The sequence below is a fragment of the Exophiala oligosperma genome, assembly GCF_000835515.1.
Source record: "Exophiala oligosperma strain CBS 72588 unplaced genomic scaffold supercont1.3, whole genome shotgun sequence".
Lineage (NCBI taxonomy): Eukaryota > Fungi > Ascomycota > Eurotiomycetes > Chaetothyriales > Herpotrichiellaceae > Exophiala > Exophiala oligosperma.
Window position 1 is genome coordinate 1,967,925 of NW_015622820.1, and position 25,205 is coordinate 1,993,129.

The 25,205-nt window shown below is 51.2% G+C and overlaps 9 protein-coding genes across 10 annotated transcripts; 5 read left to right on the plus strand and 4 right to left on the minus strand.

Moving 5' to 3' along the window:
- Window positions 1-158: 158 nt before the first annotated feature.
- Window positions 159-1,970, plus strand: PV06_03497 (uncharacterized protein). The gene is made up of 2 exons (XM_016404291.1): window positions 159-868; window positions 1,023-1,970. The coding sequence occupies exons 1-2, from the start codon at window positions 547-549 to the stop codon at window positions 1,904-1,906; spliced, it is 1,206 nt and encodes a 401-aa protein (XP_016265296.1). The 5' UTR covers window positions 159-546; the 3' UTR covers window positions 1,907-1,970.
- PV06_03498 (uncharacterized protein) lies at window positions 1,354-3,149 on the minus strand. The gene has a single exon (XM_016404292.1). It carries the CDS (start codon window positions 2,833-2,835, stop codon window positions 1,990-1,992), a length of 846 nt encoding a protein of 281 aa, XP_016265297.1. The 5' UTR covers window positions 2,836-3,149; the 3' UTR covers window positions 1,354-1,989.
- Window positions 3,150-3,766: 617 nt separating this feature from the next.
- PV06_03499 (uncharacterized protein) lies at window positions 3,767-5,894 on the minus strand. Its single transcript, XM_016404293.1, has one exon. The coding sequence runs from the start codon at window positions 5,747-5,749 to the stop codon at window positions 4,016-4,018; it is 1,734 nt and encodes a 577-aa protein (XP_016265298.1). The 5' UTR covers window positions 5,750-5,894; the 3' UTR covers window positions 3,767-4,015.
- Window positions 5,895-10,868: 4,974 nt separating this feature from the next.
- Window positions 10,869-13,572, plus strand: PV06_03500 (the record flags this gene model as incomplete). Of its 2 annotated transcripts, XM_016404295.1 has the most annotated exons (3): window positions 10,869-12,937; window positions 13,009-13,131; window positions 13,275-13,572. In XM_016404295.1, 3 exons carry the CDS (start codon window positions 11,218-11,220, stop codon window positions 13,301-13,303), a joined length of 1,872 nt encoding a protein of 623 aa, XP_016265300.1. In that variant the 3' UTR covers window positions 13,304-13,572. The 2 variants fall into 2 exon arrangements, with proteins under 2 accessions (XP_016265300.1, XP_016265299.1); XM_016404294.1 differs by lacking the exon at window positions 13,275-13,572 and having other exon boundaries at window positions 11,218-12,937; window positions 13,009-13,179.
- Window positions 13,573-13,823: 251 nt separating this feature from the next.
- Window positions 13,824-15,510, plus strand: PV06_03501 (uncharacterized protein). The gene is made up of 2 exons (XM_016404296.1): window positions 13,824-13,960; window positions 14,033-15,510. Exons 1-2 carry the CDS (start codon window positions 13,894-13,896, stop codon window positions 15,331-15,333), a joined length of 1,368 nt encoding a protein of 455 aa, XP_016265301.1. The 5' UTR covers window positions 13,824-13,893; the 3' UTR covers window positions 15,334-15,510.
- Window positions 15,511-16,068: 558 nt separating this feature from the next.
- Window positions 16,069-18,021, plus strand: PV06_03502 (uncharacterized protein). Its single transcript, XM_016404297.1, has one exon. It carries the CDS (start codon window positions 16,355-16,357, stop codon window positions 17,549-17,551), a length of 1,197 nt encoding a protein of 398 aa, XP_016265302.1. The 5' UTR covers window positions 16,069-16,354; the 3' UTR covers window positions 17,552-18,021.
- Window positions 18,022-18,266: 245 nt separating this feature from the next.
- PV06_03503 (uncharacterized protein) lies at window positions 18,267-21,413 on the minus strand (the record flags this gene model as incomplete). Its single annotated transcript, XM_016404298.1, has 3 exons — window positions 18,267-19,977; window positions 20,071-20,257; window positions 20,334-21,413. The coding sequence occupies 3 exons, from the start codon at window positions 21,411-21,413 to the stop codon at window positions 18,380-18,382; spliced, it is 2,865 nt and encodes a 954-aa protein (XP_016265303.1). The 3' UTR covers window positions 18,267-18,379.
- A 224-nt stretch (window positions 21,414-21,637) lies between these two features.
- PV06_03504 (uncharacterized protein) lies at window positions 21,638-23,399 on the plus strand. The gene has a single exon (XM_016404299.1). The coding sequence runs from the start codon at window positions 21,839-21,841 to the stop codon at window positions 23,324-23,326; it is 1,488 nt and encodes a 495-aa protein (XP_016265304.1). The 5' UTR covers window positions 21,638-21,838; the 3' UTR covers window positions 23,327-23,399.
- PV06_03505 (uncharacterized protein) lies at window positions 23,285-25,046 on the minus strand. The gene is made up of 2 exons (XM_016404300.1): window positions 23,859-25,046; window positions 23,285-23,808 (listed from the first exon to the last, which is right to left on the minus strand). The coding sequence occupies exons 1-2, from the start codon at window positions 24,991-24,993 to the stop codon at window positions 23,771-23,773; spliced, it is 1,173 nt and encodes a 390-aa protein (XP_016265305.1). The 5' UTR covers window positions 24,994-25,046; the 3' UTR covers window positions 23,285-23,770.
- Window positions 25,047-25,205: the final 159 nt, after the last annotated feature.

Consider the following 25,205-nt stretch of genomic DNA (forward strand, 5'->3'; position numbering starts at 1 on the left):
TCACGCTTCATTTAGTCAAGTCCAAAGCCTCGTTCAGCCTCGTCGGCCAGCCCTTTCCGAAGCCTCTAATATGCCATCCTTAGGTAAGCGACAAGCCCAGACTTTTAAAAGGTCACCAACAACGTCATAGGTTCTTACCGAATGCACCACAATTGCTTCAACACTTGATCCGTCGAGGACATTTCATCCGTAAGGGCATCCAATCAGCTACAGACAAGTACGATCCTAAAAGTGAACCGTCTGAAGATCTCCACGAACCAAGACCAGAAAAAACCTGGTCTTGCGTAAGAGTTATCAGGATCTGCCCACGAGAGAGAGAGAGAGAGAGAGATAGGGAGAGAATAAGACATCTTACGCAATACACCTCTCTCTCTGTGTGAGTGAGGGTTGATCTTTTGATCTCGATCCCCATGGCATTGTCTTCTTAATCTGCACTCCCGAGATTCTCACCTCATAACATCTCCAGACACCCATCACCACCATACAGACAACTACACTCGACACGTTTATCTAGGTTCACTCCTTCACAACAGACCCCACCGAAAAATGGTCCGAGTCGAATTAGGCGGCAAACCAATCATCGACATCGACACGGTGCCCGGCGACTCCGGTCGACTCAAGGAACATGTCCGTCGACGGATCAGGGGCGGCGGAAGCCGAGCCGTCCACCTCAGTTGGAACACGACGGTGCCTCGGATCGTCTTGACCAGCGACACGGACGACTTCGACCCGACCGTCATCTCACACTTCCAACAGGAAGGGTTCCAGCTGAGTTACCTCGCCTACGACGGGAACAAGGCCAACTACACGGCTGCACTGCAGCATCTGCAGGATCCCCTCGAACTGGGCGAGAAATATGCCATCGTAGGTACGTAACCCAGAGCTTTGACGGAACAAGGTATACGTCTATGTACTTTCTACGACGTCGCGCTCGTCGTCGGCCTTTCCATGTCTGTCATCGTGTGTGTGCTGGATGGAGAGATCACCCAACTAACGTTTGTCATTTTGGGAATACGCTACAGCATACGGCGACGCGGCAGCTCACGTCCTCGAAGCTTGCATGAAACCCATGCCCAAACTGGTGGCCGTCGTCGCATACTACCCCCCCTACATGCCACGGTCGACGACCAACTTCCCGCCGACGCTCGGCGTGCTGGTCCACCTGGCCGGTTCACAAAAGTTCGGCACCCGTCACCCGTCGTACCGCTACCCCAACACTCGCCCCGGGTTCGCCGAGCACGACCTCGACGAGTTCGACCGGGTCGCCGCCTCGCTCTCGTGGACGCGCACGCTGGGGCTGCTCCGCGAGGCCTTTGACATGGGCGGGCCCGACCTCGAGGCGCTCTGGGACCACCACACGCGGCTCGAGTTCGCGGACCGGGACACGGATAAGACCGTGGCCACCATGGTGGCTCAACCCCAGCGGCCGCACGTGAACCACGTCCCCACCATGACGGGAGGGGTCGGGCACGAAGAACTCCACCGCTTCTACGAAGAATTCTTCATGGACAACAACCCGTCCGACCTGTCGATGAGGTTGCTCAGTCGGACCGTGGGAGTCGACCGGGTCGTGGACGAGATGTTTGTCAGGTTCACGCACACGACCGAGATACCGTGGATATTGCCCGGCGTCCCGCCCACGGAGAAAAAGGTAGAGGTCGTGCTGGTGAGCGTGGTGTGCATGAGGGGCGGCAAGTTGGTCCACGAACACGTCCACTGGGACCAGGCCTCGGTGTTGGTGCAGGTGGGCCTGATCGATCCGAAGCTCATCCCCGACACGTTCAAGACGGCCGAAAAGGGGAGGGAACAGGAAGTCGAGAGGTTGCCGGTCTGTGGGAGAGAGGCGGCGAGGAAGGTGTTGAACGAAGACAGTTCGAAAAGCAACCAATTGATTCCTGATTGGTAGTAATAAAGCAGTGACGAGGACGAGGCTTGCCATTATCGACATGTGGGCTCTAAGCCTTGGTAATGACATGCCAACCATTAAACTTATAATTTTCCCTTTTCATGACCCGCCCGTCGTGTCTTATTTTGTTGTTGACATACTCTGGCATAAATCTTCTTAAACGTCGATAAATCCGTCCTCGCGTAGTCCTCGACGTCCTTCCAAACTTTGACTTTGAGACCTCTGTCGTTGTCGTCCATCGTCAATTCCAAGTCCGGCGTCAAGATTTGGGTCCGGATGTACTCTTTCCCCAACCTCTGACTCTCGAGAGGGTCGAGCATTCGTTCCAAGGCCGGGATCTGTTCGCCGCTCTCGACTCGCATGTGCTCGAGCAGTTCGGCAAACAAGCGATCCAGAACAGAGACGAAATCGGGGCGGTCGGGTCCAACCTCGAACAGAGCAAGCAGCTCATTTTTGGCACGGTCGTGGTCCTGCCGGTCGTGCTCGGCCATTTCTTGACCTTGTTGACCCAACTGGGCCACGAACGCGGGCCTCATGACGAGGTCCTCGGAGACGTCGTGACGGACGAGTCGCCAAGTGACTTCTCGCAACAGTCGTGCTCGTTCGGGAGAAGCGGTTCCGGATCTTCTCAAGCGTCCCGCGAGGCGGTTGATGGTGTCGTGGTCCTTGTCGATCACGGTGGAAAAGGTCATGGGTTGTTCGTACGCAGGGGAAGGAGAAGGAGGAGGACAGGAAGAACTGCTCGTGGCCGTGGAGAATCGGATGTCATTCTTGTCTTGGTCTTGGTCGTGGTCATTGTCGTCGTCTGTTGGAGATGATGTCTCGGTGATGTTGTTCTCCTCGTCTTCGGAGTAGTTCCGTGTTATCCGGCTTGGTGGGAGAGGTGGGTATGAGGAGGATGGAGTAGAAGGCGAGATGGATGAAGACATCTCTTTCTATCGGGAAGGGGTTAATAAGAAGTTCAAGGAAATGTCAACTTGATGACAGTGGTAATGGTTGATGTAGCTGTTGTATCTCTGCAAGAAATAAAAGGGATTTATTGTAGGTCTGAGATTGGAAAATCCGTAGATTGTATAAAGATGAAAGAAGAATATTGAAGAAGATATAAGCCGGGAAGCCTCGTCGTTTTGATCCAGATGGAGAGAGGGTGTAAGAAAGAGAGAAAGAGAGACTAAGGGATTTTAAAAAGGGTTCATGTCCAGTCCAATCCAATCCAGTCCCGTCAGAGTAAACTCAAGTCAAGTCCGTGGCAAAAATGCAAAAATGAGGCCCGGTTTTTGACTCCGTACCCAACAGAGGATGCCTGATATCTTCGAGGAGTATTGCAACCCGAACTCTTACCTTGCAAAGCTTAGCTTAGCTTTATTCCGATGAGAAGACTTTGAAAAAAAGAAACAAAAAAACAAATCTAACGGTGATAATTCGCATGACGGCTCGGCGAAAGCTGGCGATGTGATGATGGATATGGAGTTCTTTTCTTAGCGGGTTGACGAGACGAACCGACGAATCACGGCATGTTCGCCCTCGGAAAAGATGGAACAAAAGTACAATGACTACCTACGAGTTGTTTCACTATTCGTATCCCAACCTCTTGGTCCACCTAGTAAATGACACTAAGAATTTACCTATTGTAGGTGCTACGATATCAGCTAGAACCGAGCATGCGTGCTGTGGATTTTGACTATCCACATACGGTAGTCGACCTCAAAGGAGCATCGAGCCAGGGCTGTGATACGTACCTATTCGGGACAGTCAGATTAAGGTCGACATTGTCACACAAGGTCTAACCTAGTACTCTTCGGTAATGTCCAATTCAATCAAACATAAGATAGGGATAGGAAGTACGAGGACTCAGGTTAAGGTCAATATACAGTATTGTAGCATGTCTCGCTGATCTATCTACCTATTATTCCGTTGTGACCTTTGTCTCTGCTTTACAGCCCACTCATTCAAAACCGTAGTTCAGTGTCCCCCATGAAACTACTCTGTACCAAGCCCCCAAAAGTGCATCTCGCTTGAACGCAAAGCCATACAACATGGTGTCAATAGTAATCATTCATCATCAAAAACAAACGGATATTATGCAGTGAACAATCTTGTCAATCCTGCTCAACGAGAAGGTGGCATCACATCGCCAGCTTCATAGACCTCTCGACTTTCCCAGATGCGTCGTATCAAGGCCTCTTCTGGGCTGAGTCCGCCCTCATCATCCTGAACATCATCCGGACTAACTTGAGAAGGTGTCACTCCCATGTTCTCATGACTACTTTGTCGCTGGAAGTGGACTCTTCCGCTATGACTGGGACGATGGCTGTTCCGAGACACCAATGCAGGCTTCTTGTCCTCGAAACTTCGACCGTTGATAGTTGTGGTGCTAGGGCCACGCCGGCTGGCTGGCCTACTCTTCGAGGTGGGAATGGCAGACGAACCCTGGCCCAGCTCTGCCGGAACAGCATTGTCTTCTTTCAGTCGGTGCATACTTTCTATGATTGGACTTCGAAACTTCCTGACCACGGTGATCTGTTTGACGGCATTCTCATAATCCTTGCGGATGGCTTTGAGGTCTCCCGCCAGACTTCGCCCGCCAGCTAAAGATCTGTTTCGATTTCTGGAGCTTGTCCGGCTGTGCAACGAGGTTGATGAGCCGATGCTGAGGCCTATGCCATGTGCAGGTGGTGTCGTCGGAGTCGCAGCCCCGGCACGCATAATTTCTCTTCGTTGCAGTTCAAGCTTTTGCTGGGTCCTTGATGGGTGGGACGGGAGTCGGATTTTGTGAAGTGTGCGTGTCTTTTCGGGGGATTCTGAGGGTTGTGGTTTGTAGTGGTCCATGAACGTCGAGGGAGAGCCGTCGTCAGATTCGTCGATGACCTGTTGACGCGAGGGAGTTACACTTTCAGAAAGGAAGTGCGACACGCCGCCATCGACAGATGACGATGCTGCGGCCTGTCCGGACACAGACATGCCTGGAGTGGCATGTATCGAGGCCGCTTCACCATGAGTGATATGAGTAAAGGACTTCGACGATTCACTCCGTAATAGCTGACTGGGTCCTGCGAGAGCAGATACTGTTGACATTGCCGGTGGAGCGCGAGATGCGCGGGGCTGTTGGTGGAGGAGAGCAGGATCAGGAGCCAGCTGAGGAGGGGACATGTTAGACTCTTTTCTCAGATTCGGCGCAGATCTATTGTTCGTCCGTAACGAAGGAGCAGGCGGAGATGAAGTTCTCTGCCCACGACCAGCCATACTCGTTTCCATGTCGTGGTCTGTGACTTCTTCGTCATCAGGAGTACCGACTTTCAAAGGTGTGGATGTCTTGGAATTGTTCCTAGTCATTTCCGGTGACTGAGTATTGGAATCTTCCCATTCGGCCTCCTCTTCTTCCGAGGAATGATCCCCCAGCTGGAAAACTCCATCTTTCTTGCTCTTCTGCTTGGGTGCTGGCGCCAGACCAATCTTCTTCAAGGCGGGGTGTGAACTGTTGCGCGCCAATGCGTTTGCCGACTGGTTCTTTCGAAGGTTTGCATGGGATTGGTTCTTCGGTAAAGTCACATGAGAGCTATTTCGCTTCACCAGAGGAGTCCTGGGACTGTGAGGAGGTGTTGTACCACTGGACTTTTTGCGGTGGTGGTGGTGATCGGTCGCAATGGCTGCGGTCGAGTGATTCCGACCCAGCTTGCTCAGACCTTTCCCGTGAGATACATTTCTAGAATGTCTGTTGACCTTCTGCGGACGGTGGACTTTGTGAGCTGTGGCTTGTTTGCCAGAGGAGGACAAAGACTGGGTGGATGAGGTGCGTTCGTTCAGTGAGGGCCGTTTCATCGGCGATGGAGACGCGGAAGGCATTGTGCCAGACCCATGCACACTGGGACGTTTCCTGTGTTCGAGGATGGTTAAGGAAGGACTTTCACTGCATTTAGAATATCACTGTGCTTGATTAGATTGATGTCTGAGAAAGAAAGATGGCAAGCACGAGGGCAGTTTGTCCAGCTTGCGACGTTCATGATTGCGAATTAATTGGTGACAGTTGCATCTCAGTTTGGTGTTGTACGGTGGGGGGTTTGATGAGGTAAGCCATCTAAGCAATCTACGTCAGCGCATAGACACCATTGTCGCTATAATATTGGTAGAGAGTCCTCACTCCGTGCTTCTCAGCCTTGTCATTGATGATGATAATTTCAGCACACGAAATGGTCTCCGATATATGTGAGAATCAGTACTCTTATGGTGAGTTGAGTAACGCCGCTCACTATTGCCTCTCCGCGTGGTGGCGAGTCGTCTCAGTCTGTCAACGCACAACCACAAGTCTGTCTGCTATGCTTCATCTCAGTTGATTCAGTGTCTCTTTAGCCATTGCATCATACACCGTCAAGTCCAGGTTCTCAACACTCCGCAACAATGCCCAAACCACTGACACAGCTTCCGCCGCATCTTCTCGCTCTGAGAGCGTCGGCCTCTCGAACTCCGCGGACTCCCTTCTCAACTGAATGTCTCTCGCCTTAACACATGCGAGATAGAACTCCATCTGGATGACCCTGTCATTGTTCCCTGATTTGATAGCATACTCCAAGGCCCGTTTTGCAAATTTATCCGCGTCGTTGATGTACGCCATACGCTGTGCTGGAGTGAAGTTAAGAAAATGGCTGAGCGCGAGACACGTGGACATCAGTTTGTTGTATAGATAGGTGACCTCCTTCGGTTTGACCGGAGGCGACGACCGTTCACGCTTGGCCTGGAGGACCTGTACGAAATCATTGTACGCGTTGATGAGCTCCGTATGAGTCATGACATCCCGGGGTCTTTTCAGATTCATATTAGCTCGCTCGAGCAATTCAGCTGGATGAGAGATTAGATTGCTTGTTCGACAACTCCCCTACAAGGGAAAGATGCTTGCTCACATATCTCGGTCGCAGTAATAATTCTGGCTCCCGTCGGCGGACTCGTTGTCCTATCTTCCATCTCCTGAGATTGTGCTCGTTCGACTTGAAATGCTTTATTTGGAGGATCTGCACAACAAGTGTGGACGGGTTAGTACGAAAATACTGATCACTTGAGAATATCAGGTCCGGTGTAGCCTACATTTCTTGCCCCGGAGATTTGTGACACAGGCAAGCAGCCGAGGTTTTGTATCCTGGCTTTCTAGATACGCGGCCGTTGCCGCGTTAATCAGCCCTCCCTGCTTGTACTCGGCCAACCCGACCTCTTGCAGTCCTTGATGCACGTTGAAGCGAAAGTAGCGCCTGTTCCAGTGCCCTCTCCAGCGACTTGAAACCGCCTCCTCGGTTTCGCGGGCGTCGGTGGCCACCCTCTTGAGGTTCTCAGTCAAAAATTTCCATGCTTGGTCACTGATAGGATTGATGCCTCCGTTGCCTGTGCCGACCGAGATGAAACATTTGACCAGCGGCTCGAGTTTGCCAGTGACCTCGCACCAGATGTCATTTGCCTCCTTTTCGACCTCATTTGCCGGGTTGTTGGCACCAGTCGCTCCATCGACATATAGACGATCGCTGATTTGTACGGGATCGAAAAAGCTTGTCGCTGCTGAAGTTGCCAGAGCTGCTTCCCATATTGTGGCCGGTTCTTCATGTACACCTTTGAGAGGATAACTTCTCAAGTGGGCGATGTAATTTGTTTCTTGAGCCTTACAACAGACAAAACTGACGAGCTAGACTTAGCTCTTCTCATGATCTTCTCGAAAGCTAAAAGTGTGAATCACTCACACTCTACACTTCCGTGACTCCTCGTCCTCGGTCTTGATACAAAAAGACTCATCGACTGGGATTCCTCGTTTCTTGACCACAGCTTTGATTGCCTTCTCTAGTGCTTTTGAGGAAAAGCGTGATTTGATCTGCCCGAAGATGCCAATGGCTAGGCGATTCTTCTTCTTCTCAAAGACGGTCTTCATGAGCTCTTTATATGCTTCGATGCATTCATCAACTTCCATCTCAAGGCGCCCAAGCATGATGGCAATAAGACTGATGTGGTGATTATTAGAGAAGACTGAAAAACAAGCGGTCAGGTAACAATCAACTCACCCTCCTGTGCTCGTGCCGCCGATAAGGTCGAAAATTTCACAGGGTTTCACACGATCCAACTTCGCTTCTCGTCGCTCATCGTTGAGCCTCTGCATCAAAGCACGCAGAATATACAGGGTAGAAAGCCCTCTGACCCCTCCTCCGTCTAGCGATAGCAGACACAGTCCTCGGGTGTCGAGACTGTTGTCAGCCTCGTCTCCCGGAACTGTACCGCTTGCATCGTGATCTTGCTCAGCCATGAGTTCGAATTTTAGAGCTGAAAGCAACGATCAGTATGAGTCTACAACAGGGAGAGCCTTGTCCAGCTGTAGACTAAACAAATGCTGCCTCTTTCTTTTCAATGTGATCATGGTGGACCCCATACTCTCACCCTGCTGCTTGAAACCAGTGGCATCTTGGGCGAAGCCGCTGCACCCTTCAGGGGTTCCACAAGTTGGCCAAAGGGGAGCGCATCATTGCGACCTTGTCACACATGGCGCTCGCTACCTGAGGTCCAATTGCGACCCAAGAGCCAGGTTGGGTAACAAAAAGACAAGCAAGGAGGTCGGAAGCACGAAATTGTCTCAAGCCACAGAGCTTGGCACCGAAGTATCTGGGCCGGAGTACGGATATCCCTTGAAAGATTCGCCAAACGAAAGGGCGTAGGAGACCGGGCTAGAACGCTCTTCCCTGGCCGAGTGTGAGAAGAAGCGAGAGCACTGCAGATTACCACTCAACGACCTTTCACATCTCTACGAGTCTCGGCGTTGCTTTGGCACCCGCGTGAAATATCAGTCCAAACTATGGCGAGTGCAAGCGTTGAAACGTCGGAGGTCGTTGAGTGGAGCGCAAAGTCACAGGACTCCTTGCGAGCGAGCTCCAAGAACACAATCTCATAGATGAAGATATTTGCTTTCGAGACACACAAACAGAGGCACCCTGATATGATCTAAATCGCACGAGCCTATTCTAATTGTACATGACCCTGGTGACAACATGCATACTTCTCCAGGACTTCTGCAATCCTACCCAGTATCATAAGTCATCATGAGTATATCAGAATCGTTCATTTCTCGACTCATTCATTCCTGTCAGAGTGGCCGCTCAATATCGATGATAGTTGAAACCAGGACCAACCGCCGACTGATTGTATCCAGGACGGTTTGACGAGATGGCACTCGGTGGAACTGGGTAATGCGGGTATGATGGTCCCATGTTTGTGGGAACACCAACTTGAGATGCAGATTCGTTCGGATAGACATCAATCTCCGTTGTTGTGCCATCAAAGCGCATCTTTTGAGAAGAGGGATTGTCTAGCCATGGTGTAAGGCTAACGGGACCCTGGTATGGTCCGTTCCTTCTCTGCCTGATCTTCCAGAACGCAAACGCAGCGACAAGGATGGCAATACCAGCTACTGATCCCACGACTGCCAGTGCAATGGTCAAGGGACTTGTGCCGGACGAGGATGAGGATGAAGAGGGGGTGGAAGACGATGACCCTGTTGAGCCAGTCGCCAGAGGAGAAGATGTGGTACCTGCTCTGGAGTTCGGTTGCGTGACTGTTGATTCGCCGTTTGAAGGGCTTGTTGTGGTTGCTGCAGTATTCTGCGCTGGGATGGCGGTGAACCCTCTCTGTGTACAGTAACCATAGTAAATGCTAGCAGCATTCGCAAGATTCACAGCATTATCCCCCACGCTGCAAGTTTCGTCAATGCAGCTGGAAAGAAAGTCATAAGCAGCTGTCTGTAAATCTCCACGACAATAGCACTCATCGACTGCGGCGAAGGTTTTACTGCATGGCGAGTTTGGGCAACCCAAGGCTGATCCAAGAACGTCCGAGTAGCATTCGATATTGGCATATCCTCCAACGAAGCAGCTTTGTACACAGCTTTGCTGCTGTGAGAAGGCGTCGAGAGTGTAGATTGACTCATAGGACGTCTGCGCACCTGCAAGACCCAGAAACAAAGGCACCAATGCATACCGAAGCATTTGGAGTGAAGTCGCGGGAGACATCGCGAAAATCTTAGCAAAGGCTTGTACACTGAGGATCGGAACGAGCAGAGGATGGCTGATCAAGCAACTAAATGTAGGACCGGCTGCCCAAGAGCTAAATGTAATGCAAGGACACTGCCTAGCGCTACCTCAGCATCCTGCTTGGTCCTAGATCTCGTATTGCACCCTCCAGGGGAAACGCATTGAAGCAAGGCTTGCTGGGGTTGCTGGCTTCGGAAGCTGCATGTGAGTGGACGACGAGGGTTGAGGTAGTACAAACCATCGCCTATTCGATGGGAGTCATGTCGGTAGAAGTGCTGACTGGAGGAGTGACCGAGATGCCAAGGCGAAAAGGGGTGTTGAGAATTGTGGCTAATGTTCGGGACGTCTGGCAATGTTTCAAGCCCGACCCTTTACAAGCAAAGCTGAGGCTCATTCTTAGCCTGACCGAGCATGAGGCTGATTTTGCTTTTGTTCGGAAGTTTCAATTGCATTTGATGGCTTGACTTTGGCCATGGAACTGATTCGTTTATTGGATGGACAAGTAGAGATTGATGTGGATCAAGAATGCACACCGGATACATAGCCTGTCAAGTCACGCCCTGATATACCCAATGCAGCCTTGATCGCATGTTGGCATTGTGGTGTACCCCGAGAGACATGCTGCGTACTATCAGGGGTTGCACTCACCGGTCCAAGTCTGGTGACACCTTAGGCGGTCCACGAAGGGTGCCCTTGTCACTGCTGCACTCAAGACAAGTAGCGATGCAGCATGTCATTCCATCCTCTGTCATAGATGTCTCAGGTCCATGTGTTGTGTAGAAGAGAAGAAACGATCAAGAAAGCTGTGACTTCGGAGTCAAGTGCTTCCGAAAATGACAGTCACGTGCGTGGATCGTCAACACCATCATGATCATCGCGTCGCTTAAACTTGAGAGATTCAAACAAGACCCGCTAAGATGACGATGACTTCATTCTTTCTGGAAAAATACTCGACAAGCTGCAGTACGTCTGAATGGTGGACATAAAACAAAACGAGAAAGTCTCTGCTCGAACTGCCGCTCCCTCGACTCGCTTTCTTAGTCATCGCGCCTTTACCTGGATTCGTAAGGCCTCGTGATTGTGTGACCTCGCAGGAATACGAACTGTGCGTCTCGGGGGGTTTTCTTTATTTCTGTTCCATCTCTCGTCGTCCGGCCGAAGCTCTCTCCTTCAGTCAATCCCTCTACTCTTGTTGCAGACTTACAGGTTTATTTTTTGGGGGCTAACAATCTCTGACCTCTCGCCCTTTCCCTACCTGAATACAATATGGGTGAAATGCTTGTGGAGGGCAGTACTCTTCAGATCGAAGACTATGGCCTTATTGGTGATATGCGAACATGTGCCCTGGTAGGAAAAAACGGCAGTATCGACTTCATGTGCTGGCCTCAGTTCGATTCTCCCTCAATTTTCGGCAGACTTCTTGACACAAGCAAAGGCGGTGGAGGTCATTGGAGCATCGGGCCACGGAACAGCACAGTGTGCAAGCAAAACTACCGGGCTGCTACAAACATCCTCCAGACAAAGTGGATTGATGAGGAAGGGGTGGTGGATCTCACGGATTTCTTCGCCCTTTCGAAATACAACAAGATCCTGCGCGAGAAATGGAGTGGTTCGACGCTGGTGCGTAAACTTGAATGTGTCCGGGGCCATATGTCGATTGATATCGAGCTTCGACCACGACCGGGCTATGCCTCAACCGCCGGATTCATGCACGGCTCCGATGTCAAAGCAGAAGATGGCACATATCATCAGTCTCTAACCTGGATCTCAGAGGGAGACGAGGCCTCCGTTGACGTCCCAGAATTCTATGTTGCGTACTGTACTAGAGACCGCCCTTTGAAGACGGATCCGATCATGTTTCAATCAGCCAAAAACCACAAAGGCGTCGAAGACAAACTCCGTGCCACTTTCGACATTCAAGAAGGGCAGCAAATATTCATGATTATGTGCAATAGTCACGTCAAGCCGCATCTTACTCGTGATCTGATCATGGGTCTCGAGCAAGACACCTTCAAATTCTGGACGAGCTGGATAAGATCTTGTTCGTATCGCGGACGCTTTCAACAGGAGGTAGAGCGCAGCATGCTTATTCTCAAATTACTAACCTTCGATCCGACGGGCGCTATCGTCGCCGCACCTACATTCTCTCTACCAGAAGCCATCGGTGGGCCACGTAATTGGGATTACCGCTATTCCTGGGTTCGCGATTCCAGCTTCACCATATACGTGTTCCTCAAGATGGGATTTCCTGACGAAGCAGAAGCGTATATCAACTTTATCTTCGCCCGCATTGCCGAGTGGCGCAGACAACAGGAGTCCTCTGGCGGCACTAGCATCCATCACCTGCCTCTGATGTTCACCATTGACGGCGAAACATCCCTGCCCGAGCTGGAACTCGACCACCTCTCCGGTTACAAAGACAGCACCCCAGTTCGAATCGGCAACGCCGCGACTGATCATGTCCAACTTGATATCTATGGCGAATTGATGGACAGTATCTATTTGTACAACAAGCATGGCAAGCCAATTTCATATGCGCAATGGCTAGATATTCGCTTCCTGACCGACTTCGTCTGTGAGATTTGGAATGAGCCTGACATGTCGATCTGGGAAGTTCGCGGCAAGAAGCAACATTTCGTCTACTCAAAGATGATGTTATGGGTTGCTGTGGACCGCGCTCTGAGACTCGTCGACAAGCGCAATTTTCCCTGCCCAAACCGCGAGAAGTGGTTTAGCACTCGAGACCAAATCTACGAACAGGTCATGGAGAAAGGTTTCAACTATGATATGAATTGCTTCGTGCAGAGTTACGAGTCCAACACTATACTCGACTCGGCCGTCTTGGTTGCGCCGCTGGTGTTCTTCATGTCGCCCAATGACCCCCAGTTCGTGGGAACTTTGGACAGAGTTCTTCGAACTCCTGAAAAGGGGGGTCTCACTTCGGCCGGATTTGTGTTTCGCTACGATCATGAGCAGACTGATGACGGTAGGTGTCGCAATCCCGAGATCATAGCTTCGCTGCCATTGAGTTAATTTTACGGATCTGACGGTGTCCAGGTGTCGGTGGCCGTGAGGGTACCTTTGTCATGTGTACATATGGCTCATTGAAGCGCTCGTTCGAGCAGGAAAGTACAACAAGAAGTACCTTGAGATCGCAAATGGAATGTTCGAAACGGTTACGTAAGTTGCTCCAGATTCCCCAGGTGTGGGTGTATGGGTGGACCTAAGCACTGCCAATCCTTGCAACCCTCCAGAGGACTGTCGTGTCGTCCACTTACCCGTGTCCTTGTTTGAAGGTACGGTATATATTGACTCACTTGCAGGAATTTTAGGAACCACGTCGGCATGTTGAGTGAGGAGATTGCAATTAGCGGCGAACAGTTGGGAAACACACCCCAGGCATTCAGTCATTTGGCTTTTGTCAGTGCGGCCATCAACCTAGAGAGAGTCACAAGAGGGCAGTAAGAAAGAAGTTGTGATCTCAGGTATTCTGGTCGAAAGAGGGTCAGTATGGATCAGGGAGGAATCTTGGTGGGAAGCGTGGCGCCTGGATGGTGGGACAACAGGGTGGTGTGAAAGGCGAAGCTTCTATTTAGGGCAGCAGATTATCATAAAGTAGGGTCATCGATGAGGAAATTGATAGCATTGCATAAATACAAGAGACCTGCCTTGTACTTCGGGGCGCATGGTAGAAGTACGAGGAGTGCCTGATACTCCGTAGTACCATATACTGGCCTCTACCTGGACACTGATTAGATTAGATGATGCTTAGACGTTGCCCGGGGATCTTGGCTAAATTAGTGTGAGAGATTGTGGGGAGGCAGCGATAGAGCTCTTTTTGCTTGCGTTGCATTTCTGTCCTTTCAAAGTCAGTGACTACTCTTTTCCCCCAGTTCTGGATCATTCAGTTGCATCTAGACTGACCTCCCCGGTTGCGCGATCATGGATTTTATCAAGAACCTGGCTGGCGGAAAGCCATCACAGGCTCCCATCGTGGCCGAGGACTCTGGTGTGTTCAGCCTCCTTCCATCGCCGCTCAATCTCGCTATATCATACACTGACACTGTGTGATGTGATGTAGACTTTGCAGACTTTGCAGCTGCACCCGAGCCGACACCCGCATCAATCCCCGCCTCTCCAGCCGATGCTCAGGCCGCAGTGCCCACCGGAGCCCAGGGCACTCCTGTGGTCTACACAAAATGGTACCGAGTGTGGGAGAGGACGCAGCTGTCCGACTTTATGATGGAAGGTGTCTTGATCCCTATCATCCTCCTCGCTCTGCTGGTCCACTTTTGGGGTACTCGCCGCAACTCGAAAAAGGCAAAGAAATGGATGGCCGCACATGCGCCTGTTTTGGAGAGAGAATTTGCCCTGGTCGGCTTCGGCCAGGTACCCAAGATGACCCCTTATGCCGAGGGCGTCCAAGGGGACAGCCTCTTGAACGCGAGTGCGAATCTGCCAGGCGACAACGTCACGGAGGACATGCTCAAGGAAAAGGCGGCTTGGGAATACCAGACCTATGCTACGGGACGACAGAATGTCGCCTTCATGGATGCCACGATCTTCTTGAAGAGACGGATGAACCCGATGATGATGATCGCGGAGGAAATTGCCGGCATGGTTGCGGAATCGGTCAAGCCCAAGCCAGAACGGATGGAGGCCGTATTGTACACTTTCAGCGGCAAAGAGAAGGAGTTTGTCCCGCCAGCTGTACCTGGATCTGAAGAAGCAGGCAAGGCCAAGGCCGTGGGCAATTCAAACTACGACGCCTTCGTATTCGCCATTGTGAACAAAATGGCCATGCGCAAACTGCGCGACGAGCGCTACGACCTGTCTCTCACCTTCACCAAGGACAATCCCAAGCTCCCCAACTGGGCGACCGTCATGAGCGAGACTGGTGAGGTCACGGACTTGATGCTTACCAAAGATCTGATTGATGCCGTGGAAAAGGCCGGAGACCTCTTCGAGTACCTCATCATCACCGATCAACCTACCGACAAGCCCACGAACCTCAACGAAACCACTCCCCGAAAGCGACTGAACCTGTGTTTGAGACTACCTTCCAATGGCGACTATCTTTCAACATTGCCCATCTTCCAAGCATTCTTGAGACTGCCAGATTTCTTGGTCAACTCTGCCAAACTGAGACCAGAGGTGACGCGCAAAATCAACGCCATCCGTGAAGAGGAGAAGAGCAAGTTGAAGAAGATTAGCGATAAGGAAGCGGAAGAGGAGCGACTTCGAACCGCCGACAAGCTCAAGAAGGAGGAGCGGGATCGTAAGCTGAAGGGTATGACTGCTGAGGAACAGCGCAAGTTCTTGGAGCGAGAGAATGAGAAGCAGAGAAAGAAGCAGGAGAAGAGGATGACGCGGAAAGGATGAGGTTGTGGTTGGGAGCCAGAAGAGGAGAGGATGGTACTTTTGGTGTCATTTTGGCTCTTTTTCTTGTGTTGAGATACAGTACTCCGTATATATTGTATGCATCTTGGACCAATACGCTGGATCTGGTACAGTACAGAAAAGATGTATTAAAAGCAAAAATCAGCAGATGATCCAATTGAACAATTACAAGATTGAATCAAGAATGAATCCAGAATGGTTCGTGTGTGTCCCGAGCTAGCGAAATCGAATCTCTTCCCCAGATTTTCTCAGAGTATCAGAGTATAAACACTACATCATCAGATACTGTAGGTATGCGTGCGCATATGTATGTATGCAGTAATCTCCTCCGTACAGTCATGTACTATTTCAACATCCCAACTCGGACAGTTGGGACTGAAATGGAAAAGGATTACGAAGTCAGAGCGGGTTCGTTGATGTGGTGAATTGAGGCAGTGCTCTGGGCAACAAGTCACTGTCCAAGCCTTTTGTACTCGTAAGATCCAACCATTTGCTACGGGGTCGAGAATGGCCCATGCTGGTGTTTCAGGCCTGAAGATCCGCCGATTCCAGGGTCTTATTGGTGTCTTTTCTCTCCACGCGGAGGTCCGATCACAGACCTACGAATAGTAAAGATGAATGGGCAAAACCAAAAAACTACGCCTCGTTCTCAGCCTGCGTCGGTTCCGTCCGCGCGGCCTGGAGTTTCTAAATAGTTTCAGCACCAAGACACTCACAGGGCCTTTGATGGATCTGACAGTGCATGGTGCCTTTTGTCTTCTTGTTTCTTCGAATCATCTGGAGCTGGTCTCTTCATTCTTGACATATCTCCCTACTACTCTGTGGTCGTTGGTTGTCTTGTGCTTTGATACTTTTTTTCCAAAGCGATTTACTCTATTCACTTGTGCAATTGTTCCATTTGCTTTGCTATTTACTTCCATCGACCCTCCTCCCACCAGGGGACGAGCAAGACATCACAAGAGTTGGATTAATACATACGCCCCTCGTATTGAACTTTGGAAAAATGCATACACGGTCTCTACTGTCGACGTGCCTCCTGTTCCTTCTCAGCCTCACCTCCTCCACCTCCGCGGCCTCCATATCCTCCTCTCACAGCCTTTCCTCACGCGCAGAAGCCTGCAACAACTCCCCAGATCTCTGCTCGAAACCATACAACTCGGTCGTCCACCTCGGTGCCCACGACTCCCCCTTCGTTCGGGATGCCTCGACAGGCTTCTCTGTCTCGGGAAATCAATACTACAACACGACCGTGCAACTGTCCGCCGGGGTCCGTTTGGTGACCGCCCAGGTACACATGACAAACTCGCAATGGCACCTGTGCCACTCGTCCTGTGACCTGCTCGACGCGGGACTCTTGTCGGACTGGCTCAAGACGATCAAGACCTGGCTCGACAACCACCCGAACGAAGTCGTGACGGTGTTGCTGGTCAACTCGGACAACGCCCGACCCTCCCAACTCCACGCCGAGTTCCTGGACGCCGACCTCGTCGACCAAGCGTACGTGCCGTCGTCCATCACCACCCCTCCAGAGACGTGGCCGACGCTGCAAGACATCATCGCGGGCGGGAAGAGGCTCATGACTTTCGTGGCGAGTTGGAACCTCACCGACCCGGAACTGAACGCCACGACGAGTTACATGATGGACGAGTTCACCTTCATCTTCGAGAACCCTTTCGACAACACGAACCCGAGCGATTTCACGTGCGCGCCGAACCGGCCCACCGCGGTGCAGAACAACGTACAGTCCGCCATCTCGAGCAACCGTATGCCCTTTGTCAACCACTTTCTGTACTCCACGGGGGCCTTTGACATCGAGACCCCGGACGTGGACAAGATCAACGTGACCAACGCAGCGAGCACCAACACCGCCGGCAGTCTCGGACAGGCCTTGTCGACGTGTAACTCGCAGTACGGTCGGGTCCCGACGTTCACGCTGGTCGACTTTTTCGACCAAGGTCCGGCCATCGACGCGGTCGACGCTTTGAACGGGGTGACGAGCCCCGTGGGACGAGTGGCCCCTCCCCCCCGAGATACGCACAAGAGCAGTAGCACTTTAAGCCAGAGTACCTTTGCCGGCGTCGTGCAACTCGCAAACGACGTAAAGTCGGGCGAGAAACCAAAACTCGGAGCCTGGATCTGGGCGGCTGGGAAATGGACTTTTGGTGGCATCAATTTGAACGGTGGAGGTTTGTTGAATTGAACAAGTCATCCGTGGATTGTTTTATTAATGCTTGGTACAATATCGACATTAATCAACGGGGACAATGTTGGATTTTGCACCACAGAAGACGAGAAGAAAAAACGAAAGCGACTCATTATGGAAAAGCCATGGTATGCCTGCAATTTCGAGTCGTGCATGAGAAATGTAATGTACCCATTTCTCGATGCAAGGCAAAGCATTTTTTGGGGGTGTGTCTGTGTGTTCATATGACACTGGGCATATTTTTCAGCATAGCGACGGTGTTTTTGGGCTTTTGGAAATGGGAATTCTTCTTTCTTCTGGGAAGTGTCATCAGGATTGATATGAACATGGACATTTGCAAGGTCAAAGATACAAGACCACAATCTCGATCAAGGTGGACAGATATGGAGTACCTACTTGACCCAGAAGATGGATGATGAAACTTGGATACTATCTGAGAAGAGTACCGGGGTACTCGAGTATATAGATAAAATGATTTCCCAAAAAGAAAAGGAGAAAATCATCAAGAAGAAGACTACCTCATCGACCGTCGACTTTGATTTTTGGTATACTATTTACAGATTCAATAAATACCCAAATACTCACGGGGTACACATTTGATTGTTCCACTTTTAAAGGGAGTAGTATCCGAGATTTTCTACCTTGTCTTGTCACTTGTCTACCTTGGTCCTTGATCCGAGTACAGTACTTTGCCAAGTGTCTCTCTCTCTCTCTCTCTCTCTCTCTCTCTCTCTCTAGAGTTTCCTCATTTTTTGCACTTGTTTTGATATTACTGTTGTATTTCTTGTTCTCGCTATTGTCGGTGTTGTTTCTCTTCGTCTTGTCTCACAACCTCGAAAAGACCCGCTTCAACACGTCGCGGCCCTTCCAGAGGTTCTCCACCCTCATCCGCTCATTGTCCAGGTGGGCGTTGTCGCTCGCCTGGCCCATCGGGAACATGGCCGCGGGGGCGTCGAATTCCCCTTCCAAGAAGCTGATGGCGGGGATCGACCCACCTTCCCGAATGAACAGAGGTTGGCGTGGCAGGTTGGTGGAGGTGAATGTCCCAGCGCTGGCCAGGGACGACGCTCGACGGTGCGACGAACGTTGTGACCCCGGTTGTATTGTTGTTGTCGACGACGATGATGTTGATGTTGACCCTGACGTGGCAGCTGTGGTGGTAGATCCGAGGTCAGAAATAGTATCGTTGGATGTTGCTGCTGTTGATGATGATGTGGTATTTCTGTTGTCCGACGGGAAAGAACGATGTGATGAATCTGTAGCAGGATTCCAAACTTCAACCACGGCTTCTTTCAATGAATGATACAATTCACTGTTGACGTCACCCAACCAAGGGTCAGCCTTGGAAGTGATTTCGACCTTTAACCGATTTGAACTTTGTAGTTTGGCAAATTGATCCTCCAGGTATTCTGTCAAACCGGTCGCGATCCGTTCGGCAGTTTGTGACGGTACGATGCGGATAGACAACGTGGCGTTGGCCAATCCACTGATCGTCACCGCCGTCTTGGTCTCCGGGACCTCGATCTGGTGGATCGTCAAGTTTGGATATCTCCATCTCTGCATCAGTGACTGCGAAAAGGACCTTTCGTTTTTGATCTCCGGGTGACCTTGTAACAACGAACTTGTGATGTTTGTGTAGGACCGGAACTCGAGGTCCGACAGCTCATCGACACTGTCGTAAAAGTTGGGGATGGTTATTTTGGTCCCCGTAGACCCGATGAGACTGGCCAGGAGGACGGTGAGATCCTTCAAGGGTTCATGTTGGACAGATTTACCGTCCATGCCGGAGTGCAGGTCGGGCCGGTTGGAAGAAACGGTGACCGTGGCGTGAATGACACCTCTCATGCCAAAAGTCAAACAGGGGATATGGTCGTCCAACCAGTAACTGTTGGACAGCAGGATAAAGTCGACGTCGTCCCCAACGATCGAGGACGACTTCATACGACCCACGGCGTCCCGGAACCCGCGGGATCCGGCTTCTTCGTCACCCTCGAGTAGAAAAGTCACGTTGCACGACAAGGTGTCTTGCTGAACCAGGTCGGCGACGGCGTAAATGGCGGCCAAGATCGGACCTTTGTTGTCGGTCACTCCACGGCCGTATAGGTACCCGTTCAGAGGTTGTAGACTGAATGGGTCACCACCGGTCCAACTTCCCACCTCGGCGTCGACAACGTCGTAATGACCGTAGAACAGGACCGTTTTGGGTTTTGTTTTGGTCGACGACGAAGGTCGGGATGCGGTGAATTTGGCGACCAGAATCGGATTGACACCTTCTTGTGGAGAGACCAAATCGGTGGTGGCACCAAAGGCGTTGCATTGCTTTCGAAGAAAAGTAATGGCGTCGTGACAATCTCGCACACAGGTAGGGTTCGAAGCGACGGTACGAAAACTGACGAATTCGCGTAAAGCATTCACCAACTCATCTAAGAATCGTGTCGGGTCAAAATGTCAGTCAAGGTCCTGCCGGATATCCGTGTGGGTGTCTCATTTGACATTGAAATAGTCTTCTCACTCACCATTGCTTCGGACTGAAGATGCTATCGAGGTGTGAGAATGACCGTCGGCGTCCCAGAATGATATGGAACCGTCATTGCCACCTGTGATTAAAATGTCGTGTCCAGAGGTTTTGGTTTGACTCATTGCGAGGATTTTGCCGTCGGCGGCAGCCCAGCATTCCGTCTCCATGAAATGATCATTGTATCGCTGACGAACAAAAATAAAGTCAGCCAGTGTTCTGTCGAACAAGTCCACTCTCGCATCTCGGGACATCAAAACAAACCTTGATTCGTCCGTGACTTGTACCGCAAAGGATACTGTCAGAGTTGACTGATATTTGACTTATGTCGCCATGGCCGATACTGAGTCTTTGGACTAGTTGGTTCGAAGCAAGATTGTAAACATTGGCCGTACCGTCGGAAAGGCCAGCGTAGAGAAATGAGCCTCGGAAGGACAGGCTGAGGACGTTGGAGCCGGTGTTTTTGAATTTCGTGAGCTGGACAAGACCGTCTGTGGATAACGAGTCGATGGACCAAATTTTGATGGTCCCATCTCCGGCACCGGTCACGAGGACTTCTTCACATCGACCGTAATTCAATAACCCTTTGACCAGGAGCATGCAGTATATGTAGCTCTTGTGGGCGTACGGGAGGTAGTTGTGGTTTGGGACAGTCAAGACGCGGCCGCCCTGGTTGTCCAGACTCGTTGTAGAAAACCCTTCTTCGTCCGAGATGACATTGGATGTCCCGCCCGGGCCCAACGAGTCGAAGAAGCGATGTTTGCGAGATCCGGGGGCAAAAGTGAGCGTCGGAGACATGCTGCTGGCGTCCGTGCTGATTCTGTGCCACTGTATGCTGGCATTTTGAGCACCCCAAAACAAAGTCTGTTTCGGGGTGGAATGGACCACGCAGAAGATGTCGCCGATCTCAAAGGGAGAATAAAGTGAGTAGAGCCGTTGAAGGGTCTGAGTCGACCATACATTGACGACCGAGTCTGCGCCGGTGGAAAACAACAACGATCTATCCTCACAGAGAGAAAGGTTCAAGACACTCTCTTTGTGTGCTGGGACGGTCGCGAGAAGTTCATACGTCTCCAATGACCAGGCCGTGATGTTGCCACCTTGGAGACCTGCAAAAAGGACATCATCGTCGACCGCCAAAGCTTGTACACTTCCAGGAGCATTGATTCGGTGTATGGGACTTTTCGACGGTCTTGACTCGGGAGGTGGTGGTGATTCTCTCATTTCTTCCGGCTTGTTGACATGGTGCGAAGATTCTTTCTGCCGGATCCCTTGCGACGCGCTATCCGAGACAGAAGAAGCTGTTGATGATCGACTCGGCCGGGTCAAGTCAGTCGTGGCCATTCCTCCAGATAAGGCGCCAGATTCTGGAGCTAAGCTATTGGATAAAGAAAAACATTAGCGGCACGTACGGAAGATGGTGGTGGCTTGAATTTCCCCCACGTCGTCGATGATTCTGGGGTTGTCGATAAAGACTCCAATTGGCTGCCGATTTGACACATGGTTCAAGTATATCTGGTACTCCTGAAGTGAGTCTTTCACTTCATCACCTGCTGTTAGCATTTCATCTATTTTTGGACTCGTTGATTGTGATCCGGTGAGGCTTTGGATCAGTGTTGCATTCGTTGGTAGTCACTCAGTGATACAAATAACATCCTTGGTGATTCAAGCGGCCGATGGCGTGATGACAGGCTGAGATTGCGCAGTATCACAGTATCCCTGACCACTCATCATCATCAGCCCCCAATTCGAATTTACGCGAAACGATAATGCATTCTCATATCACTGAAAAACATCATGCACTTGGCTCCTTTCAACCAACAGTCATTCTTCATGGCGGAGCGGGTGCGATATCTCGGGCCAGTCTTTCCCCCGAGCTCTGGGCTCGATATGAAGCGTCACTTTGGAGATACCTGACTGACGCGCGAAAGCTGCTGGATTCAGGAGCCTCAGCACTGGATGCGGCCTGTGCTGCTGCGACGTGGTTTGAGGACGACCCGCTCTTCAACTGTGGCCGGGGTTCGGTCTTCACCGAACAAGGCACTGTTGAAATGGAAGCCAGTGCGATGGTCTGTTCACTTGATCCAAGTGGTCCTCCTGCAGGACAGATAAAGCGTGGAGCCGCCGTCAGTCTGGTACGAAACACGAGGCATCCCATCCTTCTCGCCAGGGAAGTATTGATGGCGGCAGATGGAGACGGGGGTATGGGCGGCACGAGCACGATGCACTGCCATCTCAGTGGCCGAGATGTTGAGGAATGGGGGTGGGAGGAGAGAGGACTCGAGAAGAAACCAGACCGATGGTTCTGGACGAAAAGGCGATGGGAAGAGCACCGTCGCGGTCTCCAAAAGCAGAACACCGGCTATACCTATGACGATCTTCTGGCATCCGTAGACCGGTTTGCGGCCACCGAGGAAGAAGGGGACGGTGATGATGGTGTTGATGAATACCCTAGTCAAGGCACCGTCGGCGCGGTGTGTCTCGATTCCTGGGGGAACCTGGCCGTGGCCACGTCGACCGGCGGATTGACAAACAAGAAGGTAGGGAGAATCGGGGACACGCCAACGATAGGTTCTGGCTTCTGGGCGGAAACTTGGGAGGAGGAAGTCCCAGAGAAGACCTCGGCCATGGTGCAAGCAAGACGAGAGCAGAACCTCGAGTCCGAAACCAGCCAGATATTGCCACCGATCGCCGGTATACTCGGTTCGTGTCTTACCCTGTTCCAGGCCCATCAAGAGTACCAACCTGTGATCAATCCTCCAACCTACAGTCCGGTGACTCCACACCACTCTCCGCCCATCCTCGATCCCAGGCGCTCGACCTTACGGAAACGTCGCAGGGCTGTTGCAATGAGTGGTACTGGCAACGGTGATTCGTTCTTACGCACGAACGCTACTCGCACCGCTGCCTCCATGTGCAGATTTTCCTCCAGAACATCCCTGGCACGTGCCGTCAGTGCAGTTGCCGGGCCTGGTGGCGAACTGCAACAGTCGGCCGGTGACCGATGGGGTCATAGTGGTGAAGGCCAGGGCGGTATCATTGGCATCGAGATCGATGATGGCCCCGTCTCAAAGGAGTTCTTGGTGGAGCAAGACTACCCTACCATCAAAAGCTCGAGTGCTTGCTCATCAACGAAGAAGAGAGGGAGATCAGTATTCGATTTCAACTGCGGCGGTTTGTTCCGCGCCTATTATGAACTTGATGAGAAGACAAGTCGAGAAACACCCAAGGTTATGGTATTCAAGGAGGAATACTGAGCCTCAATATATGCAAGATTGGGTCTAGATGAAGATATATACACGTCGAGAACCTCTTGTCGGGCCTTGCACCCCATATAAGGTCTTGCCTGCATACTAATGTATGGCCCCGTAAACACTTCTTGATTCTTTCCGTAGCGAGACGCTAGATCGATGCAGAGCAACAAGCTCCAGGATAGATAAATTTCTCCTTGGAAGTCGAAATTACAGATGGCAGCAATGTTGCCTCGACATTGGATCTGCGGCATTGTGGAAGAGTAAACCGGGGTGCTGTCTGCCACCGTCAAAGTCCTCAATATGTTTAGGATCGATCATAGTCCGACCTGTCCCGCTTTGTGCTCTTATCCTCATCGAGGATTATGCACAAGTAGTATGTCGATACCGATTGAGCCAACTTGACCCTGTAGAGGAGTTTCCACCGCTGGATCGTAATCTATCAGACGCTCAGTATTCCAGTGTCTTTTTCATAGTGTCATATATTCCTGTAGACTAGTCAGCGCAATCACGGAAGGGAGCATTTTACAATGCTTACTCGTAATATCTGGCATGTTAAACTTCTCGTAAATCAGACCGGCATGGATGCTCCAGCCAGTGACTCTGGCCACCGGAGCTTCTAGTCGAAGAAAGGCTCCCTCTTGAATGCTAGCAGCGACTTCTGCTCCTACACCAGCGTTGTACATGCTCTCATGCACAACCACTGCACGACCGGTCTTGTTGACGCTCTCCATGATCGTGGCTCTGTCCCATGGGTATATTGCTCTCAGGTCGATCAATTCGATGCTTAGACCTTTGATATCCTTCTCAAGCGCCTCAATAGCCGCAGAACAGAGGTACAGGGGTTGACCGTATGAGATTACGGTTAGATCTTTACCCTTCTTGAGCACATCGGCCTTATCCAGTGGTAGGGTATATGATTCGCGCGGCACAAACTCTTCCGCGGCTCGGTAGAGAATTTTGGGTTCCATGAATATAACAGGATCGTTTGAATGGAGAATTGAAGAGTTCAGCAAACCCTTGGCTTGTGATGGTGATCTCGGCATGACAACTCTAAGGCCCGGAACATGCGTGAACAACGCCTCAGGACTTTGAGAATGGTAAAGACCTCCGTGACCGACACTCCCGCATGGCATGCGGACAACAAGGCCGCCACAGTGACCACCCGTTCCTCCTTCTCGATAGCGGAATTTCGCGGCTTCGTTGACAAGTTGGTCGAAGGCAGGGAAGACGTAGTCCGCAAACTGAATTTCGGCGACAGGTTTCATGCCTTCCGCGGCACAGCCAATCGCGAAGCCTACAATTCCTTGCTCAGACAAAGGAGTGTTGAAGACCCGACTCGTCCCAAATTCGTCTGTAAGGCCTTTCGAGCACCTGAAAACACCACCAAACGCTACGTCTTCACCGAATAACAAAACACTTTCGTCCGTTTTCAGAGCATGGTGTAAAGAAGTGTTGATGGCGCCGTGCAAGTTTTGCCAATCAACTTGTGCATCTTGTGATAAACCAAAGGCAGATCTGGCGCTGTTCTGTGACTGATGTAGGATCGGACTCTTCTTGTACTCTATTGGCTTGTTTAACCTGGCCCCCGTCGCAGTTTGGCTGGCGTGACGCCTTTGTGAAACAGGACTAAATGATCTCAGTATAGAGGGAACCCTCCGAGAGACTATCATCTCGAATGTCGATGGATTTCCAATCTGCTGTCGACGAGAAAGACTTTGGTACCAACGGGAAGGGCATCGCTGGGGTATTTGAAGGGAGTTGGTGAAGGCCGAGGATAAGCGCATGCATCCGGGCACCGAATGACGCTAACCATCACCGAGATTTGCATCACGTGAAGTCCAGCCTCGTGGGCGCACGGAATATCTATATTCCGAAAAGCGGA

What these genes read in the sequence shown, in the direction of transcription:
- PV06_03497 (XM_016404291.1), top strand. Translation starts at nt 547, where the DNA reads ATGGTCCGAGTCGAATTAGGCGGCAAACCAATCATCGACATCGACACG. An exon ending in CGAGAAATATGCCATCGTAG is followed by an intron (nt 869 to 1,022) that starts GTACGTAACCCA and finishes AATACGCTACAG; the next exon opens with CATACGGCGACGCGGCAGCT.
- PV06_03498 (XM_016404292.1), bottom strand. Translation starts at nt 2,835, where the DNA reads ATGTCTTCATCCATCTCGCCTTCTACTCCATCCTCCTCATACCCACCT.
- PV06_03499 (XM_016404293.1), bottom strand. Translation starts at nt 5,749, where the DNA reads ATGCCTTCCGCGTCTCCATCGCCGATGAAACGGCCCTCACTGAACGAA.
- PV06_03501 (XM_016404296.1), top strand. Translation starts at nt 13,894, where the DNA reads ATGGATTTTATCAAGAACCTGGCTGGCGGAAAGCCATCACAGGCTCCC. An exon ending in CATCGTGGCCGAGGACTCTG is followed by an intron (nt 13,961 to 14,032) that starts GTGTGTTCAGCC and finishes GATGTGATGTAG; the next exon opens with ACTTTGCAGACTTTGCAGCT.
- PV06_03502 (XM_016404297.1), top strand. Translation starts at nt 16,355, where the DNA reads ATGCATACACGGTCTCTACTGTCGACGTGCCTCCTGTTCCTTCTCAGC.
- PV06_03504 (XM_016404299.1), top strand. Translation starts at nt 21,839, where the DNA reads ATGCATTCTCATATCACTGAAAAACATCATGCACTTGGCTCCTTTCAA.
- PV06_03505 (XM_016404300.1), bottom strand. Translation starts at nt 24,993, where the DNA reads ATGATAGTCTCTCGGAGGGTTCCCTCTATACTGAGATCATTTAGTCCT. An exon ending in TAACATGCCAGATATTACGA is followed by an intron (nt 23,809 to 23,858) that starts GTAAGCATTGTA and finishes ACTAGTCTACAG; the next exon opens with GAATATATGACACTATGAAA.